Here is a 25211-nt window from a genome sequence, read left to right as displayed (position 1 = left end):
TGGCGACGAAGCCACCGAATTGCAGGAAGATGGAGGGGGGCGGGCCGGAAAGGTCGGGGCGGGGGGGGGGGGGGGGGAGAAAAGTTATGCGCAGGCGCAATAGCGAGCCAGCGGTGTGAGGCGGGACAAGTCTCGGTTAAAGAACAGCTCTTTCAGCCAATAAAGAGGCAGCATCATCGACTGCTTCCCGGAAGTCGAATTTCCCTGCCGTGGGAAAGGCCGTTACCAGAGTAAACGCAGTTCTGAGGTGAGTGGGCGGCGACGTTTTGGGGCTCGGTTCGCCTCGCTTTTCTCTTCCCTGGACCCCGCAGCTTCGTCAGGGCAGGCTGGGAATGGGGAGACCTGGGGCGGGGCGCGCTCGCTCCCTCAGCGCGGCCCTCGGCGTGGCTTCCCGGCCGCGCGCGGAGCCCAGGTGGACCGGCCGGCGGGCTGGGCTGCCTCCGTCCGCCCGTGTGGGGAGGCGGGGCCGGGCTGCAGGTCGGGAGACCGAAGCGGTGTGGCCTTGGCCAGTCTCCTGGCGTCTCCGGCCTCTCTCAGATGAGAACGGCGTCCCCACCCGACCTCCCGCTGAACTTCCAGGGGTTGGGGTGGGGAAGAGGTGGATCCCCAGCCCAGTCGTCCCGACATCCCTCTGGAGAGGTTTTAAAACCACTCTGTCGCAGCCACATTTGCGGTAGAAGAAGTGGATCCGTGTGGGCTGCGACCTGGCGTGGGTTTCACTAAAGACCTCCATCGCTTTGAAAAGGTCAGTCTAGAGACGTGATGGCTAAATAAACCTAATTTCCGTAGGATGTCAGGGTCCCTTGTTCAGTTGGGAGCTTCACGGTTTCCTGACTGAAGCTGGTGCCGGGCAGCTCAGAGGACCGAGGATACGAATTCCTGCTCTGGACCGTGTACCAGTCTTTGGGCCAGAACTTCCCCTCATGGAGACTTGGGATCCTTCTCTGTAAGGTGAAGTTAGTACTGAACTCAGAAGGGTTAGGCAGATCAAGTAAGAGAGGATGTAAAACAGAAGTCACCAAGTTGGCCTTTGGAAAATGGAAACTTAAAAAATAGAGGAATGCACATGGTGCTGGGAAGCACAAACCGGGACTCACAACCAAAAAGGCTTGCGTGGGTGAAACCTGGGCTGGTTAAAATTTATTTTGAATCCTAGCCGGTTTGGCTAAGTGGATAGAGTTTCTGCCTGCGGACTGAAGCGTCCTAGGTTCAATTCTGATCAAGGACACATGCCCTGGTGGCGGGTTCGATTCCCAGTAGGGGGCGTGTAGGAGGCTGCTGATCAATGATTCTCTCTTCTCATTGATGTTTCTATCTCTCCCTTCCTCTCTGACATGAATAAAAAATATATCTAAAAATAATTATTTTGAAGTACCAGATCAATGCCACTTCTCTGATTCTGGTAATGATGTGGTTAGTAAGAGAACATGCTTGTTTTGGGGGTATGCACTGCAATATTAGGGGTAAAGAGATGAGAGACCAATAAGGCAAGTGAGGGGAAATGTTAAAAGTAGAATATATGTGAAGAATATGAAACGTTTTCCCTGGCCAGTGGGCTCAATGGTTAGAGTGTCCACTAGTGCAGGAAGGGTTGCAGTTTCAATTCCCAATCAAGGGTAGGTATCTGGGTTGCAGGTTCAGTCCCCAGCTCCAATGGAAGACAACCAGTGGATGTCTCCCACCACCACCACCACCTTCCACTCTCAAAATCAATGGGAAAAATATCCTAGGGTGAGGATTAACAACAACAAAAGAGAATATGGAATGTTCTTTCTACTATTCATACAGTCTTCTGTATATATATAAAAGCCTAAGTGACCATCTGACCATCTGACCAGTAGCTATGACGCTCGATGACCACCAGGGGGCAGATGCTTAGTGCAGGAGCTGCCAAACTGCAGTGACTTGGCAGCTGCAGTTCTCTGGTGACACACTGGGAACCAGAGAGGAGGGAGCCCAATTCTGGGGTGCTTCACAGGAGAACTGCCCTCTCGCAATCCAGGACTCTCGGTACCTGACACTCTATTCATGAGAGAGACTTGGGCGAAAAGCCTATTTACTATTACCGTATTTTCCGGCGTATAAGATGACTTTTTAACCCAGGAAAATCTTGTACGCCCAGTCGTCTTATACGCCGGAAAATACGGTAAGTTTCAGGTGTACATCCTCATAATTTTACTCCACTGTGTGCCTACCACCCAAAGTCTAGTCTATGTATTTGACCCTTTATCCTTGTTGTCCTTTCCCACCCTCCTTTCTCTCTGGTAACCACCATTCTGTTATGCTATATTTATTTTTGGTAGTCAGATCTATTGGTCTTTTGTAGTAGCCTTAAAACTTGTAGTTATTTTTTTAGTAGATTGTAAGCAGTAGTGGGATGGAGGTAGTGTTTTTTATTTATCCTTGAAAGGCAGTACAGTGTAGTGTTTGAGATCTTTAGACTCTGGATCCATCCTCTACTACTTTCTCTGTGACTTTACACAAATGGCTCAACCACTTGTTTCATCTCTAAAATGGAAAGAGCACCTTTCTTTTCTCGGATTTCTCACAACCATGAGAAAAATATTTAGAATAGTGTCTGGCATATAGTTTGCGCTCAGATATTATCTGTCATCATAATCATCATCCCTGGATACTCATTGTCATATATTAACAAACATATATTATATATGAAAGAAGGAACACACATTAAGGATGTTTGTACCTACTTCCAAGTTCTCTGATTTGGAGCCCTCTTGAAATGGATGAAGCTGCTCAACAAATATTTATGAAGCTTCTATGTGCAAAGCTGTGGACACAGCGAGAACTATGATAGACAAAATTTTTCCCTTTATGGAGCTTATTGTCTGGTTGGGGAGACAAATTCAGATAATAATACAGAGAATAAACGCTCCTGTCTCATTGATTCTCAGCAGTATTCTCTTGCCACTGTGGCTTGGTGGAAACTCAGGAATGTTCCATAGCTGCCCTTAGAACTTCACAAATTCCAGTATAAAACTACCTCTAGTATATTATTTGCCATCTTTCATGTTAGATGGTGTTTTATATCTTGAAAAATCTGATTAAGATCAGTCTAAATGAGCACAATTTTCTTTATAGATGAAAATATACTGCAGCATATTTTTTTGTGCTGCTGAAAGTATTAAGTAGAGAAGGAAAGTACTTGGATAAATAGAAAAGGATCAAAACCTTTCCCTGTTGTAAATGTTAGTTTTAGAAACCAATGAGATCACTTTGTTCAGGGCCCCCAAGTGCTAGGGCGAAATAAGGAAAATATTCTGTCTCTAGTCACCCGATGTGACAGGTTTGTTTTGTAGAGGTACTCTAAATCTTTGGTCTATTTCTGTAGGTTCTTGATCCTCCACAATGGGTGAGCCACAGCAAGTGAGTGCCCTTCCACCACCTCCGATGCAATACATCAAGGAGTATACGGATGAAAATATTCAGGAAGGACTAGCTCCCAAGCCTCCACCTCCAATAAAAGACAGTTATATGATGTTTGGCAACCAGTTCCAGTGTGATGATCTTATCATCCGCCCTTTAGAAAGTCAGGGCATCGAACGGCTTCATCCTATGCAGTTTGATCACAAGAAAGAACTGAGAAAACTGAATATGTCTATCCTTATTAATTTCTTAGACCTCTTAGATATCTTGATAAGGAGCCCTGGGAGTATAAAGCGAGAAGAGAAACTGGAAGATCTTAAGCTGCTTTTTGTACACGTTCATCATCTCATAAATGAATACCGACCTCACCAAGCAAGAGAGACCCTCAGGGTCATGATGGAGGTGCAGAAACGTCAACGCCTTGAAACAGCTGAGAGGTTTCAAAAGCATCTGGAAAGAGTCATTGAGATGATTCAGAATTGCTTGGCTTCTTTGCCTGATGATTTGCCCCATTCAGAAGCAGGGATAAAAGTAAAAACTGAACCAATGGATGCTGATGATAGCAACAATTGTACTGGACAGAATGAACAAGAAAGAGAAAATTCAGGTCATCGGAAAGACCAGATTATAGAGAAAGATGCTGCCTTGTGCGTTCTGATTGATGAAATGAATGAAAGACCATAAAGGGTTTTTTGTTTTTCTTTTTTCCTTTCCGTAAATAGCATCATATATTAGTTAATTGGCTCTTGGAGAGTCTTAAAAGAGATATAACTAGGAGTTATGTAAACAGCTTCACTCTCCAACTTCATCAATTATGAGATATCACAGGCAGTAATTTCATTTTATGGCAAGCATAGGCAATGAGTGTGGCTACATTAAGAGTAATCAACTTAAAAAGCAAAGTGCTACTGTTGTGTGGAATATTCCTGTTTTTGGAGTTGCACTAAACATTGAAGATAATCCTCAGAAATAGCAAATTTTTGTCCTTGGAACGTAGACTTGTTATTTGCTTTAATAATAAATAAAGGATATCAAGTAGTATAAATATGAAATTGTGAAATCTTTTATATTTTACTTAAAAATTTGCTTACTCTAAAAAAGTAATATAACATGTTAAATAAGAGGAATCCCATAGAGTTATAAAATAGTAATTTTATTTTTCCTCTTGACTGTTCCTGTAAATACACTATGTCAAACAATCTTGGCCCTATCCTGGATGGGTCCCATAACTTTTTTTTCCATAACTTTTTTTAGTCAATCAGATAATAAGTCCTTTGATCACTTTTAGTTGCAACCATTCATTTTAGTAATTAAAATGTTTATGTAATTAATTGTACATTTCATTTAAAATTCAGTTCATACTTGTTTAAAGCTGGAAGCCTGCAATGGGAAGGGAGTTTGGTGGCAGAGACTGTTAGATGTTCACTGGAGATTGTATCTCTCCTGAGATATGGTGCTGAGATAAGGCTGCCCTGCCAGGGACTATATTTTCCCACTCCCCTTGTGTCTATGTAAGGCTATGTGATTAAGTTCTTAGCAGTGGAATGAGGGCAAAAATCCAGGCCTGCCCCATAAAAATTTCTTGCACAATCCTCCATTCTTTTCTTACCTGTTGGGTGAATGGCCAACCCAGGATAACTTTGGGTCCTCCATTCTCTTCTGGTTGGATGGCCAGCATAATTTTACCATTTTGAAGATGATAAAGGTTTAATTAGTTTGGGCCCTTGAATGACTGAGGACTAGGCCCTCCTTTCATTAACTCCTTCTCCCCTCCACCCCCAGCACCCAAATCCAGTTGATTTGACTATCTGAGCAAGAAGTCACCTGTTTTGATCATAGACTTTATTTCTGTATTTCTCTTCTCTTCCCTCTAACCTCTCCACCAAAGTCTTGGTGAAGAGTCTGCCTTATATCTGAGGTTCTCTGCTAACCTTTCTCTTAATGTAGGCCAGTGGTTCTCAAAGTGTAATCTTGAATTAGTAACATTAGCATTATTGGAGACCCTATTAGAAATGCAAGTTCTCTTGCCTTACTCCAGATCTACTAAATCAAATTCCAGCAGTGGTATACAACAAGCTGTGATTTAATAAGCCCTTGGATGATTCTGGTACAAATAATCAAAATTTAAGTATCAGTGATAAAAAAAAGAAGAAAAAAGAGTCACTGATAAAGGTAATGCCTTTTCCCAGATGTAAACTTGATATTTCCCTCAGTCCCTGGTTTCCAGTATACCATCGTTACTCTATTAAGGCCTTCAGCTCTAGAGCTGGCAAAAACCAATTTTAGTGACCACAGGTCAATTCTATATGTGAAACATGCATTCTCTTTAGAAATCTTTGGAGTGGAGGCTGTTCCCAAGTAGATTGGCCACTTTTTTTTTTTTTTTTTTTTCCTAGCATGTATTGGGTGTGGATTGTCAGGCTCCAGAGGACACAGGCCAGTCTGAACTTTACAATGAAGGGGAAGAGGTATTCCCCTCATTCTCTTCTGGGAGAGCAAGCTAGACATTGCATAACACTTGAGCAGCTCTCAAAAGAAATCTGGTTACTTATTTGCCCTCAACCCTTTTATAATCTTAAGGATGTTGGGCTAAAAAGGTACAAAGCCAATTTTTGGCTGTTTTGCAAATCCTTGCAAGGAAAAGAAACCTAATTGAATCATGTTGTTATAAGAGTTACAACATAATTTGTATATGAATTGTGTTTGGGGAGAGGATTAAGGGATTTAAATTCCATTAGCAATCTTAAATTCTGACTTTGAGAGGATCTGATTTTGTAGGTCTTTTAAAAGAATTTTGATGTGAACTATTTCAATGGTATAAAGTAGCACAAGATCTGATAGTTACAGTTTTAAAAGCTTATATGGTTCTGGCCAGTGTGGCTCAGTGGTTCAAGTGTCAGCCTACACACTTGTCTAGTGTTTGATGCTTGGTCAAGGGCACGTACCTGGGTTGCAGGCTTGATCCCCACCCCTACTTGGGAATGTGTGGGAGGCAGCCAATAGATGTGTCTCTCTCACATTGATGTTTCTCCCATATAGGTTTCAGGTTTCCCCTCCCTGATATCTTGGGCAACACACCTGATATCAAGGTCCCCTTTTATATTGTTGTGAGAACATCTGACAATTTTATCTCGGCAAGTCCCAAGTCTGCTGACTTCTTTGTTCAGTGGGTGAGATAAACTCCGCCTTTCCCCTCTTTCTTCCCCTCCTGCCCTAGCAGCTATCTATCCTGCCTAACACTACGTCCTGAAGCGACTGGAAACAGCAAGTGCAAGGGTCTCATGAGGAAATAAAAAGGTGGCATGAATTGGATGAGAAAGGTGATTATTGCCACAACATAGGGAGGAGGGGGAGCTAGAGAAGCAGTTATAGAGCAGATCATAGGATTTAAAAGGCCAAGGGAAGGAGTTCGTTTTATCCTGAATCTGATGGAAAGTCAAAAGCAAACATATATAGGGCTTTGTCAACACTGTTCTAATAACTACATAGACAGTCATTTCATCCTCACAACAACCCCATGAAATCAATATAATTTTTATATCCATATTACAGATGAGGAATCAATTGATTCTGAGAGGTTATGTAATTTACCCAAGGTTACCAAGGCAGTGAGTGGGAGAGCCAGGATTGAAAATTTGTACTTTCAAAGGCAAAGCAGCCCGGCTGGTGTGGTTCAATGGTTGAGCATCAACCCATGCATCAAGAGGTCATGGTACATGCCTGTATTTTGAGCTCAATCCCCAGTAGAGGGCGTGTTGGAGGCAGCTGATGGATGTTTCTGTCTCATTAATGTTTCTACCTCTCCCTCTCCCTTCCTCTCTCTAAAATCAATAAAAACATATTTTTTTAAAAACAAAGAGAAAAAAAAAAAGCCAAAGCACTTAACCTCCATACTTTACCACCTCTCCACTGCATCATACAGTTAATAAGTAATAGGTAGTAAGTAGTGGAGCTAAGATGAGAATCCAACATTTTTACCGTATAAAGTCCATACTCTTAGATACTACATGATTCTGGACTGAGGAAGAGATTTATATGTGGAAACTGGACATGTTAAGGCATTTATGTCTTAGACTTCTGTGTGTATTTTAAGAAGATACCTATGTATCATCTCCACTTTAAGAAACTGAGGGTCAGTTATGTGGTTTTATGGCTACAAAGTACTTAGCATAATTTATGGTACTTAGTAAACTATTAAAAGTCAGCAATTCTGCTAAATCTTTTGCCTTTTGTGTTTGGCATTTAGAATCAAAGATTAAAGAACTGGTTTCAAATTGCAATGTAATGAATCTAACAGTAAGTGGCACTCTTACCATAAGTTTTATAGCTGTAGCCAGGTGGCAGAGGAGTGGAAAAGATGAGGAAACTTAGAGGTTCTGTTTATAATACTGAGCTTTTTATTCAACAAGTGAGACTTGCTGCCTGTGCCTGTCGGTGGCCTTTTCTAGTGGAGAGAACATGGTGTGAATTCTTCAAAATAATCAATATTATGTTTTGAATAAGTCTTGATCAGAACCTTTCTCCCAGGGCTGCCTAGACAAGACCTGGGAAAGACTTCAGGTATTATTGGTTAGTGAATAAGATAGTAAGATGCTTCTCACATTTGCTTAATATATGACCAAATTCTGTGAAACTATTGGGTCCCTGTCTCCCTCTCTAGCTTTGGAATAAGGGAAGGCATTCAAAAGATGAGAGTCTTGCAAGGAGGTATATGGTTGGCCAGGAATGCATTGTATCAGCATTATAAGGAAAGATACCCTGTGGGTCTTGACTAATTTTCACATTCATTCAACAAATAAAAGGGATCTGCTATGAATAATATGCAACCATTTAAGAGCCATTAAGAGTGAGAGTACTGGGCGAGGATGAGAGCTGGAAGAGATTTATGGGGGGGAAAAAGGAGGACGTATGTAATACTTTCAATAATAAAGATTTTTTTAAAAAGAGTGAGTACTGATGAGGAAAGATAAGATATGATAAAAGCAAGTTGCTGGGTATATTTGTGTCTGTCTATACAGAGTCAAATTTGGAAAATGATATAAAAACCAATTTATGGATGAGGATATTGAGACTCAAATGTAACTTTCTATACACAAAGGATACCAGTTAGTAAATGGCAGAATTAAAACTTAGGCTTAAAAGAAAATATTGAAAAGAGAAAAAGAGCATGGTAGAATTTGGGTTCCACTATTTACTAACTGTAGTTTTGGTTGAATCTCAATTTCCTTAACTACAGTAATTATGGTACCTATCTCAAAGGATAGGTACCATCTAATGTCGAGAATGAAAGATTCATTCTAATTCTTTTTGAAATTTGTTTGTCAGGTTTTAGGCTTGCTAATCATCTATGTAAGAAGTATCTGATCTAGAAGAGGGAAGGTGGTGCCTGGAGGCTTGGGTGGTGAGCCTACAACTCTATGATTTACTGCTACCTACTAGGGAGAGCAATACAGAAATAATGAGGGCCTGGCCATGTGGCTCAATGGTTGAGCACCTATGTACTAGGAGATTACCATTCCATTCCTGTCAGGGCACATGCCTGGTTGCAGGTTTGATCCCCACCCAGTAAGGGTCGTGATTCTCATCGTTGATGTTTCTATCTCTCTCCTCCCTTCCTCTCTGAAATCAATAAAAATATATAAAACAATAAATAAAAAAGGAAGGCACAAATAATGGCAGAAATAAAAAGTGACATTACTATAGATTATATAGACAGTAAGAAATAATATGAAAATATTGTGGAAAATTGGAAAACTTAGAGACAAAATGTATGAATTCTTATAAAATGACCAATATTGGTTTAAGAACAGGAAACTTGAATAGCTTTCTAATTATTAAAAAACAAAACCCAAAACCATACAAACGAAAAAATAGTAGTCAAAATCTCACAAAGAAACTTCCAAGTATAGCTTTGCTGGCAAGTTCTATTAAAGATTGCCAGAAAGAAAAAAATCCAATCTTTTGCAGATTCTTTGAGAGAATAGAAAAAGAAGAAACATTCTTAAGCTCTTTTTATGAGATTAGCATATACATATATGCACATTAATCTAGCAATATCTACACTAATAAAAGAGTAAGATGCAAACTGACTATACCTTTGTGACACCCACCAGCCAATCAGGAGTGAGTATGCAAGTTAACCCAACAAAGATGGGTTAATTTGCACATGCAGGTGCTGAGCTGCCGGGGGCGGGGTGGGATGCTTTCTTCGTCGTCACCATGGCGACAACGCACGCATTCCGCACTGCCCCAGCTGCTCTGGGCCTCTGAGCAGCATGGGAAGGCGGAAAGGCAGCTCCTGGCTGGAGCAAAAAGGCTCTGGCTGGAGCGAAGGCAGTGCCGGCAGCCAGGGGAAGAAGGCCCATTCTTGCATGAATCTCTGTGCATCGGGCCTCTAGTATAAAAATAAAAAGTAATGTTTTATGGCCAATCCGTTTAAGAATGTAAAATAGAAAATTAATTAATATAGTCTGTCACTATAATAGATAAAAGAAAAATCACTTAATCATCTTAACAGAAGCACAAAAAGCATTTTATAAAATTTAGTATTCATTCATGAAAAAGAAAAAAGGGGGACCTGGCTGGGTAGCTCAGTTGGTTACAGTGTTGTTCTGATACCTTAAGGTCCAGGGCATATACAAGAAGCAACCCATGAATGCATAAACAAGTGTAATAAAACATTGATGTTTCTCTTCCTTCCTCTCTCTCTCAAAAAAAAAAAAAGTTTAAAAATTATAAAAGAAAAAGAAAATCTATTAGAATATTTAGGAATAGAACAGAACTTCCTTAATCTAATAAGTGGTAGCTCCATAAAATCTGCAACATGTATTACACCCAAGATAGAAAGCTAAAACCTTTCCTTTAAGATCTGTAATGAAACTACAACGCCTGCTATCAAAACTTCTGTTAAATATGTACTAAATTTCCTAAGCAGCATGGTAAAATAAAAAAAGGAAGAAGCTGAACTGCCATTATTTGCAGAAAATGTTTTTCTGTATGGAAAATTCAATATAATCTATAGATAATAAGAGAGTTTCCTGGTTGGAGAAAAATACAGTCATGCCCTAGCTGGTTTGGCTCAGTGAATAGAGCGTCAGCCTGCAGACTGTAGAGTCCCAGGTTTGATTCTGGTCAAGGGCACATACCTAGACTGCAGGCTTGATTCCTGGCCCTGGTCAGGGTTTGTGCAGGAGGCAACCAATTGATGTGTCTCTCTCACATTGATGTTTCTCTCTGTCTCTCCCCCTCCCTTCCACTTTCTCTAAAAATCAATGGAAAAATATCCTTGGGTGAGGATTAACAAAAAAATAATACATTCAAAAATGCATTTCAGAATACCAGCAACAAACAGAAAATAAAAAATTTTAAATCAGATATGAAGATAGCATCAATGATATGAAGTACCCAGGAAAAAAATCAAGGAATAAGTTGAAGGCCTCTATGGAGAAAAATTTTTAATTTTATTAAGATTTTAAAGAAAATCTAAATAGAGGAGAGAGAAAATATGTCTATGGATTGTACACTCAATATTGTAGAGAGGTCAAATTTACTCCACATTGATCTGTGGATTCAGTGCAAGCCAATCAAATTTTTCCCAGGTTCTTTTTTTTTTTTTTGATGATTCTAAAATGTATAGGAGGTTTGCTCTGTCCTATAGATAGGTCAAAAATGTTTGTTGTTGTTGTTTTTTAATAATAATGCTTATTATGGGCAAGGCTCCTAATTTAAATTCTTTTAAGGAAGAGGTAAGTTTCTCATGAGCCCTCAGGGGCTTGATTGCCCCAGTTTTAATGGTTCATAAACAAAAGAAAAGGTTTTTATTTAACTTCCAAGTAATGAGGGACATGCAGAGAAAACCATGAGATGCCATTGAATCCTTACCAGTACACACACACACATACACACACACTATCAAGTGTTGATGAGGATGTAGAGTATGAATTCTTACACACTGTTGGTAGATGTCTCAGAAAACAGGCATTATCTAATAAGATTCAAAAGTTATGTACCCTTGCCTGGCTGGTGTGGCTCAGTGGTTGAGTGTTCACCTATGAATCAGGAGGTCACAATTCCATTCCTGGTCAGGGCACATGCCCGGGTGGGTTGCTGGGCTCGATCCCCAGTGTGGAGCATGCAGGAGGCAGCTAGTCAATGATTCTCTCTCATCTTTGATATTTCTATCTATCTTTCTCCCTCTCCCTTCCTCTCTGAAATCAATAAAAATATATTTTTAAAGAAGGTATGTACCCTTTGACCCAGTAATTCCACGCTCAGAAATATGCTTCAGAGAAGTGTGCACTGGGATTCATGTAAAAGAATGTTCAGTACGGCATTGTTCATGATAACTAAAACAGAAGATTAAATGTTCATCTAAAAACAGAATGAACAATAATTTGAGGCATATCTACTCCCAGGAAAACTTTCAGTGGTAAAAACAATCTACAGGGATATACAACAGCATGAGTGGGTCACGTAAACACACTGTTGAGGGAAAGACAGAACGCAAAAGCCTATAGACAATATGGTTCCATTTTTATGATGTTCTAAAATAAACAAAACTACACATATAATTTGGGATGCAAACATAGGTTTGTAGGACAAATAGCTAATTACTGAATATCTGCTTCTTATGTTCTCTATGAATGACCTTCCTCTCCTCTAAAGCTCCTGGCCCCTGACCTCATCCTTAGCTCATAATGGTTTTTATTCCTCATTTTCCCTTTCCCTCTCTGAAGCTCTCCTGTATGTGGAATTCCTACATATGTCACTAGCTAATCCTCCCCGTAGTCCTTTTATCAAGGTCATTAAAAAAGCAAGGAAACAGCCTGGTCTTGGTGGTTGAGTGTCAACCTATGAACCAGGAGGTCACGGTTCAATTCTTGGTTAGGGCCTATGCCTGGGTTGTAGGCTTGATCCCTGTGTGGGCGTGCAGGAGGCAGCCAGTCAATGATTCTCATCATTGATATTTATATTTCTCTCTTTACAACATTTATATTTCTCTCTTTAAAACTGCTCAAATTCTGTTGTAAAGCCATATTGTGACATCATCATACACACATCATATTGGAAAAAATTAAAGTCTGACAGTACTGATATTGGCAAAGACATGCAGCATCATAAGAGTTCTTCACCGCCAGTGAGAATGTAGGCTGGGATAAGCACTTTGGAAAACTGCTCAAATTCTGTTGTAAAGTAGATTCCTCTGAGAACTGAAAAAAATGGGAAAAAGGGTTTTCTCTGTTTTTAGGGAGGCCTTTTTTGGGGGAGGAGAGGTATAATTCAGAGCTTCATCTTTTTTTTTTTTTTTTGGATTTCAAACATTTTATTTTCTTTCAGAGCACACTTTATAGCATTGTATTTTACAAATCAGAGTATAACCAAACAACAACAACAAAAACCTTTTCTTAAGGACCACTTCTATTGCTCATTTGAAATATATTGATGACACAATTCATTTCCACATGAAAGGTAAGTTACTAAAATATTTCCAAGTAGTGTTGATATAAGCTGCAATTTCAGCCCAACTATTTCAATTATGGGTATTATGATTTCAGATTTTCAAGGATGCAACAACACTACATTGAGTTATTACTTTCAAGGAAAGAAAGAAAAAATCACTAGCAAATGCATGATTTGGGCCATTGTTGTAATTTTTAAAGAATCTTTAGATAAATCATATTTATTTGAGGAGGTAAGTAGAAAAACTTAAGATGTTTGAGATACACCATCCCTACTATGAATTGTATGACAGACACAGTTAAAACATTCTTGGTAAAATAACATGGAAGGATCTATACAGGGGTGGGCAAAATAGTTTACAGTTGTAACTACATGAAACAGTTTGTTCTTGCATTATTATTTATTAATTATTGTATTACTAGAGGCCCAGTGCATGATTGAATCATGCACATGTAGGGTCCCCTACATGCTTTCGCTTTCGATCATGGGGGAGCTGGGTGCCTGTCCGCTGGTGCACTAGGCCTTTCAGAAGCCTCCAGCGTGGCGGAGGCTTCTGAAAGGCCTGGTGCCTGAGTGGACAGGCACCCAGCTCCCACGCTTTTGCTTTCAATTGCGTGGGAGCTGGGTGCCTGTCCGCTGGTGCACTAGGCCTTTCAGAAGCCTCCAGCGCGGCGGAGGCTTCTGAAAGGCCTGGTGCCTGAGCGGACAGGCACCCAGCTCCCCTGCTTATGATGGTCCGTGGTGGGATGTGAGCTCGCTGCCCCAGAGGCCCCTTCTGTGCGGCAGCATAGCCATGGTGCAGATGCTGAGCTCGAGCCGCCGCTGGCGACACGAGCTCAGCGTCCCACCGGCCCAATCAGCCACCCCAGCCCCCCCAAGTCTCGCCCCCCCCACGCCTCCTGGCCAATCGCGGGCATAGCGAAGGTACGGTCAATTTGCATATTTGCCTATTATTAGGTAGTATATTTCCCATATGAACTGTAAACCTATTTTTGCCCACCTCCTATATAACCACAAATTTAGCAAAACACCTTTATGTACAAAAGCCTAAATATCTTAGGAGGTTTAGATTACTGAGAAAGATAATCACTATGGACAATTCTTAGAGGCTGTTTGTTTTTTAAATATTAAAAACTAGCCTATGGGCTCAGATGCAGTCTAACTAGGTAAGTGTTCAAGACCGCCAAATAAGAAACACAAACCACAACTGTCCATTCAAAATTTCTATTCTTTGATTTAACAATGTTTTATAGAGCCATAGATTTTGATTCCAGAGTTTGCACACTTATGAGAGATTTGTTTTTGTTTTTGTGCAAGTCATGTGAAGGTGTATTTCCCTTTACATTACTTTTCATCACAGCAAAGTTCTCTGGAGACCAGCAGAATAAAAGCATCACATGCTACATGGTGGATCTCTTCTTTTAAAGTTGCACATAAATTCAATGTGGCTAGTGAGGTCTAACTAGTCCAGCCTTAAATTTCATTTTACTAGAGTTGCCATGAAAAACAATGAGAAAGGATGAATCTAAATTCCCAATAACAACTCAAACAGTTAGAAAGAGAGCAACAAGAAAAGCCCAGTGTAAGCAGAAGGAAGGAAATATTAAAGATCAGAGCAGAGATAAATCACATAGAGACAAAAAAAAAAAAAACACAATACAAAAGATCAATAAAACCAAGAGCTGATTCTTTGAAAGGATAAACAAGGTTGATGAACCTCTAGCCAGGCTCACCAAGAAGCAAAGAGAAATAACCCAAATAAACAAAATCAGAAATGAAAGAGGAGAAATAACAACAGACCCCACAGAAATACTGATTGTTAAAAAAAAATACTATGAATAACTCTATTCCAACAAACTGGACAACCTGGAGGAAATGGTCATATTCCTAGAAAAATACAACCTTCCAAAACTCATCAGGAAGAATCTAAACATCTCAATAGGCCAACAACTATGGAAGAAGTTGAAGCAGTCCTCAAAAAGCTTCCAACAAACAAAAGCCCAGGGCCAGATAGCTTCACAGGAGAGTTTTACCAAACATTCAAGGAAGAACTAAAACCTATCCTCCTTAGACTATTCCAAAAAATTCAAGAGGACAGAACACTTCCAAGCTCATTCTATGAAGCCAGCATCACCTTAATACCAAAACTAGATAGAGACAACACAGTGAAAGAGAATTATAGGCCAATATACCTCATGAACATAGATGCCAAAATCCTCAACAAAATTCTAGCAAATCAGATCCAGCAGTACATCAGAAAGATCATACACCATGACCAAGTAGGATTTATACTATGGATGCGGGATGCAAGGATGGTACAATATCTGCAAATCAATAAACGTGATACATCACATAAACAAATTGAGAGATAAAAATCACATAGTCATATCAATTGATGCAGAAAAAGCATTTGACAAAGTCTAACACCCATTTTTGATAAAAACTCTTAGCAAGGTGGGAATAGAAGGATCATACCTCAACATAATAAAAGCCATATATGACAAACCCACAGCGAACATAATACTCAATGGGCAAAAACTAAAACCATTTCCCCTAAGAACAGGAACAAAACAGGGATGCCCACTTTCACCACTCCTGTTTGACATAGTACTGGTAGTATTAGCCATTGCGATTAGACAAGAAGAAGAAATAAAAGGTATCCAAATTGAAAAAGAAGTAAAACTATCCCTATTCGCAGATGACATGATATTGTACATAAAAAACCATAAAGACTCCATCAAAAAACTATTAAACTTAATAAATGAATTCGGCAATGTAGCAAGATACAAAATTAACGCCAAGAAATCTATGGCATTTCTATACACCAATAGTGAACTTACAGAAAGAGAGACTAAAAAAGCAATCCCATTTACCATCGCACCAAAAAAATTAAGATACCTAGGAATAAACTTAACTAAGGAGGTAAAAGACCTATACATGGAAAACTACAGGACACTGAAAAAAGAGATAGAGGAAGACGTAAACAGATGGAAGAACATACCATGTTCATTGATTGGTAGAATCAACATCATTAAAATGTCCATACTACCCAAAGCAATCTATAGATTCAATGCACTCTCCATTAAAATACCGATGGCATATTTCACAGACCTAGAAAGAACTCTCCAAAAAGTCATCTGGAATAAAAAAAGACCCTAAATAGCTGCAGCAATCCTGAGAAAGAAGAACAAAGTAGGTGGGATCTCAATACCAGGTTTCAAGCTGTATTACAAAGCCACTGTTCTCAAAACAGCCTGGTACTGGCACAAGAACAGACATATAGACCAATGGAATAGAATAGAGAATTCAGATATTGACCCAAACCACTATGCTCAATTAATATTTGACAAAGGAGGCTGAACATACAATGGAGTCAAGACAGTCTCTTCAATAAATGGTGTTGGGAAAATTGGACAGATACATGCAAAAAAATGAAACTAGACCACCAACTTACACCATACACAAAAATAAACTCAAAATGGATAAAGGACTTAAACATAAGACAGGAAACCATAAAAATACTAGAGGAATCCACAGGCAGCAAAATCTCAGACACATGCTGAAGCTGTTACTTCACTGATACCACTCCTAGGGCAATGGAAACTAAAGAGAAAATAAACAAATTGGACTACATCAAAATAAAAAAGCTTTTGCACAGAAAAAGAAACCTTAAAGAAAAAACACAAAAAAACCCAAAAAATAAGAAAGCCCACTGTATGGGAGAACATATTTGCAAATGTTACCACTAATGAAGGTTTAATCTCCAACATTTACAGGGAACTCATACAACTCAATAAAAGGAAGATAAATGATCCAATAAAAAAATGGGCAACTGACCAAAATATATACTTCTCGAAAGAAGACAGAAGGAAGGCCAAGAGACATATGAAAACATGCTCAAAGTTACTAATTATCCGAGAGATGCAAATCAAAACGACAATCTCACACCTGTCAGAATGGCAATCATCAACAAATCAACAAAGGACAAGTGCTGGCGAGGATGTGGAGAAAAAGGAACCCTCATGCACTGCTGGTGGGAATGCAGACTGGTGCAGCCACTGTGGAGAACAGTATGGAGTTTCCTCAAAAAACTAAAAATAGAACTCCCATTTGACCCAGTAATCCCACTTCTAGGAATATATCCCAAGAAACTAGAAACACCAATCAGAAAGGATATATGCACCCCAATGTTCATAGCAGCACAATTCACCATAGCTAAGATTTGGAAACAGTCTAAATGCCCATAAGCAGATGAATGGATTGTATAACTATGGTACATATACACAATGGAATACTATCCTACATAATAAAAGGGTAATATGTAAATTACCATCACTCCGCTACGCCCACGATTGGGCCAGCAGGAGGCGCAGGGGGCGGGACTCGGGGTGGCCGGTTTGGCTTATTGAGCCGGTGGGATGCTGAGCTCGCGTTGCCAGTGGCGGCACGAGCTCAGCGTCCGTGCCATGGCTGTGCTGCTGCACAGAAGGGGCCTCTGGGGCAGCGAGCCCACGTCTTGCTACGGACCATCAAAAGCAGGGAGCGAAAGCGGGGGAGCTGGCTGTCTGTCCACTCCGGCACCAGCGGACAGCCAGCCAGCTCCCCTGCGATCAAAAGCGGGGAGCTGTGTGTCCGCTCTTGCACCAGTGGACCCCCTGCCATCAAAAGTGGGGAGCAGGCTGCTAGCAGTGTCTGAGGAGCGTGCTAGGCTTTGCGGGGCAGTGGATATGGCCTGGATGGCAGGTTAGGCCTAGGGGACCCTACACGTGCATGATTTAATCATGCACTGGGCCTCTAGTGCTGCTATAAAAAAGAAGGAATTCTTACTATTTGCAGCAGTTTGCATGGAACTGGAGAGTATTATGATAAGTGAAATAAGCCAGTCAATGAAAGAAAAATACCACATGATCTCACTCATTTATGGAGAATAAAGAACATTATAACCTGATGAATAAAAAGATAGATGCAGAGGCAGTAAAGCATAGAACAGACTGTCAAATTTCAGTGGGAAGGCTGGGGAGTGTTGGGGAAGGGAGGGAAAGAGATCAACCAAAGGACTTGTATGCATGCATATAAGCACAACCAATGGACACAAGACACTGGGGGCGTGGGATGAGGGTTTGTGACAGGGGGTAAGGGAGGCGGGGGGAAGGTCAGTGGGGGAGAAAAAAGGAGATATATGTACTACTATGTGTAATACTTTAAACAATAAAATAAAATTTAAATAAATTCCTAATAACATACAAGCAAAAAAAAAAAATCTGTACACACAACAAATAGACCCTAAACACAAAGTGTATAATACACTGTGCAGCATGACATTGTCTTTATTATATTCTCCACTGTAGCTCTTCCATTCAGAAATGGGAGACTATCTTTTCATTAAGTTATTATTCCCACCTCTTTCCCCAGCTTAGGATCGTTTGAAAAGGGCTTAATTTGTACAAGTTGTTGTGAAATTAAATTTTCATTTATACATAAGTCATGTGTATAAGTCATTCAAAATTGTAGCTTGCACATATGACTTATGAAATAAAATGACAATAATCTTTTAGTCCTGTAAAAATATTCAACATACATGCACATGATAAAAAAAATCTTGGTTGGGATATTTCGTATGCACAGTAAGTGCAAAAAAAAATTTACAACCAAATCAGTATTTCCAATGTTAAGACAACTGGGTGCCACCTAGTGTTCAATTTCTGGAACTAACCTTACAAATTCAAAATTGCTATTAAAACACAGGTTCTAATATCTGCATGTTGGAAATGCTTTCTTGCTGATGTTTATCGTTACAAAAATAAGGTCATGAAAAGAATGTATGCAATAGCAAAATTAGCATAAAAATAGCCACATGTTACTTAAATATGAAAAACAGACCAAATCATTTCTGATTTCAAATGCAGATTTCTGCTTCCCTTAAATTTGTTCAAAACCTCAAGGATACATGTAGGTAACTGAATATATAGAAAGCCACTGTATAGTCAACAGGCCAGTAAAAACTAGGGCTTACTTATAATTGGTAAGTATATAGGGCAAATGGTTTATTCAAAGCATCCATTTATTTACTGAAAGTGGTCAAAGTAGGAAAGGTTTTTTTTTCCCTTTTAAAAAATAGTAGCTGTACTCTTTTACCCATAAGCGCCATTACACCCAAAGAACAAAGTGAGCTTAATATTTCACTTAATTCAGCACTACCGGTTTTTAAAGAAACACATTAGAAACAAATCAGTATGCTTTAACCCAACTGCATTCAAATGAATGGAATTTTAATCTTCTTTTATAGGCCTTAGCCAAAATCCAAATTGTTGAACAATCCTCAGAGAAGTTGGAATACAGAATGTTGAGGTCAAGTTAGATATCATCAATGTCTTCGTCATCGTCACCAATGTCATCAAACTGGATTTCATCGTCATCTCCAGGACCAAATGTATCAGTTTCATTGATTTTGGCATGCTCCGGAAGTTCGCCATATGCCTTCAGACTTCTCGCTTCATCAGCATTGTATTTTAAAATTACATCAGCTTTATTATCCTGGTAGTCTCGTAGACCAACTAATATTATGTCTGAGGTATTTATCCAAACCTTTTTCCTCAGTTTCCCTCTGATGTGACACAATCTCTTTACACCATCAAAGCACATTGCTTCTAAGCGTCCGTTTCCCAACATTTTGATTACCTGAGCATATTCTTGCCCATCTTCTTTGAACACCAATTCTCTTTTTTCGGATTCGTTTTCATTCTTACCCCTACGTCTATTTTTACCTCCTTTACCTTTATTCTTGGGCATGGCGGGAGCAGAGGCCTCGCCGCGACTCCGACTCTTACTCTGGGGGCGATGGTGGTGGCGGTGGCAGTTCCTCCAAGGGGCGCGAGGTGGGGCGCGAGAGGTGACGCGTGGAGCCCCACAGTACCCAGTGGGTGCGAGAGGCTGGTCACGTGCGCGGGCGAGTCCCCCAGAGCTTCATCTTGAATGAAACAGGCCAATGTTAGTTTTACCCTCCTGTGCATAAATCCCTAGAAGCAGTGAAGTTATTAGCTAGACAAGTTGGCTTGGGACAAGTTTCACAACAGAGATTGGTAAGTTACCAATAGGTTGAAGTCTGGTAAATGGTTCTGGCGTTTCCAGACCTGTGACAAAGGAAGGGAGGGAGGGAGGGTTCTGACTGCTGGGCTCAGCAAAGCAGGTCAGTGTCAGAAACTTTCGGTCAAACAACATGCAAATGAGTAAGTTGCATGACAGAGGGATCTTTGAGAATCCTACTTTGTAGCTGGCTTACGGCAATGTGATCATTCGATGTGATCAATGTGTGCTTGTGGTGGAAACCGCCGAGACCGCAGGCAGCCCACGGAGCCCTGGCTCCAGGAAGATAGGATCCCTCTAGCAGTCAGCTGGCCTCCATCGCCTTTCCACAGTCCCCTGGGCAGCACTGGCTCTGGGCTCTATGCTCTCATGAATGACAGAGTCAATCAAGCAGCTCATCAAAAAAGTCAGGCTTTCCCACCCACAGGTCTAGGGTCTATATTTATGCAGTACCCTTAACAGGACAGTCAGGGAGCAGAGCTTTGCCCAATACAGTACCCACTTGCCACATATGGCTATTAAAATCTCATTTTCAATTAATTAAACTTTTTAAAAAAGAAATTATTTTTTTAGTCATACTAGCCACATTTCAAGTGGCTAATAGCTACATGTAATTAGTGACTATCATGTTGGGCAGAATAGAGATAGAACATTTCCATCATTACTGGAAATTCTATTTGACAGTGCTTACCTAAAGATCAAGTTTAAATACCTGAGCCTCTAATTGACAAAGAATAATCAGAGCTACCATTTATGGGGTGCCCTCCATGTGCCAAGAACTTTGCTAGAAATAATTACTCTCTAATACCACCACCAATGATCACAAAGTCAAATGCTCATAGGGCCAGACAGGATGGTAAGTAAAATTGGCTAGGGGCAACACCATGGGAGAGGAAGGGACTGTGGCTAACTGTAGAGTATATGCCTCATCTAAAAGGGACATAAGTCCTCAGTTTGATCTAATTGTTGTCATTTGAGAATATAGGTCCAGTACTACCAGATCTTCTGAATACAAACAATTTGTAAATCCAGATTTTCATATAAAATTTCATTACTTTTCATTGTAAAGCAACAAATACACCAAGTGGCCAGATTGTTATGATCTCTGAATGTATAATAATCTGGCCACTCAGTGTATATCCTATATAATAAAAGGCTAATATGCAAATTATCTCCTCGACCAGGAGTTCGACCAGCAGGCAGGCTGGCCAACCGCCCATGTCCCTTCCCCCTGGCCAGGCTGGCTGGACCCCACCCATGCACGAATTCATGCACTGGGCCTCTCTCTCTCTATACACACACACACATATACATATATATGTATATATCCTACCTAATAAAAGAGTAATATGCAAATTTACCCCAACTCCGCTACACCCACAAGCCACGCCCACAAGCCAATCAGAGCAACTATGCAAATTAACCCAACCAAGATGGCTACAGCCACAGAGAAAGTAGGAGGGAGGCTTGGGTTTCCAAGGTGATAGAAGAAGCCAAGCTTTCCCCTGCCCTGGCCGGCCTAAGGCTCTACTCAAGGCTACAAAGTTTCAATTATAGAAGGTAAACAAATCCAAACAGAAATGGCTGCTGGCCACGGAGGGAGCAGGAGGCTTGGCTTCGCTCCAGGATACAAAGTTTCAATTGTAGAAGGTAAATAAATTCCAGATACCAGGGCCTCTGCTTGGGTCACCAGGGGGCGTGGCTGGCCTGCAAACCACCACAGGCCCCTCGCTCAGGCCGCCTCATGCCCCAAGGGAACCCCCACCCTGATCCGGGACACCAGGGCAAAAAAGCTGGCCCCCACCTGTGCACCAGGCCTCTATCCTATCTAATAAAAGAGTAATATGCAGATTGACCATCACTCCACCACACAATATAGCTGCCCCCATGTGGTCAAAGATCCTGCCCCCATGTGGACACAAGATGGCCACCACAAGATGGCCAGCAGGGGAGGGCAGTTGGGAGGCACCAGGCCTGCAAGGGAGGGCAGTTGGAGGCAATCAACCCTGCAGGGGAGGGCAGTTAGGGGTGATCAGGCCGGCAGAGGAGGGAAGTTGGGGGCAAACAGGCTGGCAGGGGAGCAGTTAGACATCAATCAGGCTGGAATGGGAGTGGTTAGGGGGTGATCAGGCTGGCAGGCAGGCGAGCAGTTGGGAGCCAGCAGTCCTGGATTGTGAGAGGGATGTCCGACTGCCCGTTTAGGCCCGATCCCACTAGGATCGGGCCTAAACGGGCAGTCGGACATCCCTTGAGGGGTCCCAGATTGGAGAGGGTGCAGGCTGGGCTGAGGGACACCACCCCCCCATGCCCCCGTGCACGAATTTCGTGCACCGGGCCTCTAGTATGTGTATATGTGTGTATACACACACACACACACACACACACACACACACACTGAGTGGCCAGATTATTATGCTTTCAAAGATCATAATAATCTAGCCACTCAGTGTATATCATTTCTTTAAGCACCATACAAACTAAACCTAAACATACCTCAGCTCTGGATTCAGTCCATGATCTGATTCACCCATGTGCAACTTCTATAAGTCCATGGAGGGCCAAGAACCGTCTTTTAGTTATTAATCTCTGCAGCTACATAACTAATACTGCCACTAACTCATCAAACAATAAACACAAACCACAACCACTGTCAATTCTACTTCTGATTGTTCGAGCCCTCTCCCAGAACCATACAGCAGTCCCCAGCTAGCCTTCCTCTGCCATGCAGGAGATTATCTGTGAGCTGTTTGGGAGACGAGATCCCTGCTCCTGAAGGATTTCTGTTGTCATCATGTAAGACAGCATAGAGAGTGACTTTTTAAGGAAACTGGGTTTTGAATGTGAGCAGCATCTCGAAATCAACCTTGCCCAACCTTCAGCAATGCATGACTCCTGCTTTGTTGTGCTTTTCAGAAAAGTAATGCTTATATTTCTCTCCACGACCAAGGCTGCCACTGCTAATGCAGTTGAGTGAACTTTTATTCTGGAGAGCCTTATCGTCCTGAGCCAGTTTCCTCTCCTCCCTGACACATTCAGTGACGCTGCACTCCAGTGTTTGTTAGAGCACAGATGTTTCCATGGTGATGATTGGAGATGTCACCAGCACTGGAATGTGTATCATCAAATTTATCTAGAGAGCTGCAAAGAAGAGTGGAATTCCATTTCCATTTGAACTTCATGAGGACTAACTCAGCTTCCTCAACAAGTAATTTGAGGAAGTTTGGGCTGTTCAATCTGGACATTAAAGAGCAAACACTCACACTTGCCTGTTTGTGATTCATATTACTATTGGACTTAATACATTGGAACTGCTGAGATAACATTCCCCTCACCCACCACCCCACACATGTCCCTAAAATATTCTATCTTAGGCCTAACACATAGTAGGTGCTCATATTATTGGCTTATTTGCTGTGCACCTCTGGGAAAGTTACCTAACCTCTCTTTAGTCTCAGTTTCTTGCAATGTTGCCTATAGAAGACGTATACAAGCATGATAAGGGCTCAATGAGTGTGTATTGTCATTATTCTTAGTACTACTACTATTACCCAGAGCTATGTGGTTAGGTAGACCATGGGTCCCATCCCAGGTCCAAGACTGATTAATTTTGTGACTTTGGATGGATAAGTTACCGACCCTCTCTAAAACCCAGTTTTCTCATCTGTAAAATGAGGATAATAATTATCATAGGTCCTTAGATTTGTAAGGGTTTGATAAGGTTAAGTAAGTAAAGTGATCACCATAGTGTTGGCACGTAGTAAATGCTCCATAAATGTTGTTGATATTAGTACAAAAATAATAATAGCAATAATAATAATTATAATAATACATATTACTACCTGGCCTGATCACCATTAAGCCGGGTGGCAAAGTCTGAACACTGTTTTTCCTTTGTCACTAATGCTGTTGGTGGTGTCATATTTAAATAAGGATAACTTGGATCACCTTCTTAGCAGTGACCTGTAGCTCATGATCTCTAATCTGCCTGACCCTGAGAGCTTGCTGGCTACCAAGTTCCCAGTGTTGGGATTTCTGGCGTTACCTGCTCTGTGGATTACTCAGGGGACACACTGAAAGTCAGTCTTCACTTAGATCCTTGTTCATTATCTTGACTTCTTGCTGAGTCCTTTCCATTGTGAGGGAAGACAGACATCTTCCCCACTCCTCAAAGAAAAAGACCGACAGTGTTAGCTAATAATAAAGCACTATAGCTTTGTGAGGGCACCGCATTTTGCCATGGGGGTGGAAAATACAAAGAAACTAATGCCACAATTGGCCTTAAACCCAAGTAAACTCAACCTGAAACTCAGGAGAACAAGGGCAATATTAACACTCACCAAGCCCTTTGAAGATCCCCAGTGCACAGTCCCAGGTATTTGCCCAAGTGAGGGGAAGACAGGGCAGGCACACAAGCCAGAGCTGTAACAATCGTGGTGGCGACAATTCAGTGTCTTTGGCCCTATGCCTGCACTTTTTCAAAAATTGGAACACTGAGAGCAGTTACGTCCTGAGGCTGCCTCTCTCCCCAGCCAGACCTCTCCCATAAAGCTATTGCTTAAGGAGGAAACCTCACTACCTTAAACTCCCCCGTACATCTCAGTATTTATGAATGAGGAAAAAGAGGCTGAGAGCAGTTACCAACAGCTTCAGCAAGCGGGAATTCATTCACCCTCTGTGGATCACACAAGATTCCAGGAAATAAATTTGCCTTTGGCAACTCTCCTACTTGAAATTCAGAAATAGTTATGTGAGCACAAGGGTGGTGAGTGTGTGGGTCACACAGGGAGACTGCATGAGTATAAAGCATGGTCTCAATTTCTCTTATTTGCAGAAAGATTGAGCTATGAAAGGGAACTTGCCTCCAACTGTCTGACATGCAGGATATAAATAGAGATGTGCAGCAGCTCAAAATAATTCAGGCTACCTGTAAAGAAGATGGTGAAAAGCCCAGAATGAGGGAAAATGAAGGCTCCTACAGGTCACCTAAGAGGCAAAAATACCTGGTAGTCACACTGTGCAGTAGCTGCTGAAGGTGGGGGTTTGGGAGTGGAGGGGCCAAGGAGCGGGGCGTGGTTTCGTAAGTCTTAAAAAGGGCAATTTCAAAAAGGAATTTTCAGTGGCCAGATAAAGCATTGCCATACCCCAAATCAACGTGAGTTAGCATCACAGGTTCACACCCACACACCACCAATGAAAGAGCCCATCGTCACCCTTTGCTGAGTAGATATTTATGTGGCTATCAACTTGAAGTGTCCACATGAGTGGGCGGTTATGTGTGGTTGGTT

At 41.2% G+C, this 25211-nt stretch overlaps 2 protein-coding genes across 16 annotated transcripts; one reads left to right on the top strand and one right to left on the bottom strand.

The window, feature by feature from the left end:
* The first annotated feature begins 188 nt into the window (after positions 1-188).
* MED7 (mediator complex subunit 7) lies at positions 189-19216 on the top strand. 13 transcript variants are annotated; one of them, XR_008556425.1, is made up of 5 exons: positions 196-247; positions 790-946; positions 12721-12852; positions 12939-13075; positions 19130-19210. XR_008556425.1 is itself a non-coding variant. In XM_054718099.1 (3 exons), the coding sequence occupies exon 3, from the start codon at positions 3367-3369 to the stop codon at positions 4066-4068; it is 702 nt and encodes a 233-aa protein (XP_054574074.1). In that variant the 5' UTR covers positions 196-247; positions 790-946; positions 3350-3366; the 3' UTR covers positions 4069-4429. The 13 variants fall into 13 exon arrangements, 5 of the variants coding, with proteins under 5 accessions (XP_054574074.1, XP_054574072.1, XP_008145907.1 ...); XR_008556423.1 differs by having other exon boundaries at positions 790-951; XR_008556421.1 differs by lacking the exons at positions 196-247; positions 790-946 and adding an exon at positions 254-745.
* Positions 19076-23988, bottom strand: LOC103291609 (eukaryotic translation initiation factor 1A, X-chromosomal). Of its 3 annotated transcripts, none has more exons than XM_054718102.1 (2): positions 23969-23988; positions 19076-19810 (listed from the first exon to the last, which is right to left on the bottom strand). In XM_054718102.1, the coding sequence occupies exon 2, from the start codon at positions 19630-19632 to the stop codon at positions 19198-19200; it is 435 nt and encodes a 144-aa protein (XP_054574077.1). In that variant the 5' UTR covers positions 19633-19810; positions 23969-23988; the 3' UTR covers positions 19076-19197. The 3 variants fall into 3 exon arrangements, with proteins under 3 accessions (XP_054574077.1, XP_054574076.1, XP_054574075.1); XM_054718101.1 differs by lacking the exon at positions 23969-23988 and adding an exon at positions 22800-22873; XM_054718100.1 differs by lacking the exon at positions 23969-23988 and adding an exon at positions 22420-22512.
* Positions 23989-25211: the final 1223 nt, after the last annotated feature.

This window comes from Eptesicus fuscus, chromosome 6 (assembly GCF_027574615.1).
Source record: "Eptesicus fuscus isolate TK198812 chromosome 6, DD_ASM_mEF_20220401, whole genome shotgun sequence".
NCBI classification, from domain to species: domain Eukaryota; kingdom Metazoa; phylum Chordata; class Mammalia; order Chiroptera; family Vespertilionidae; genus Eptesicus; species Eptesicus fuscus.
Note: the sequence above shows the minus strand (reverse complement) of the source record. Positions and strands in the feature narration are given on the sequence as shown.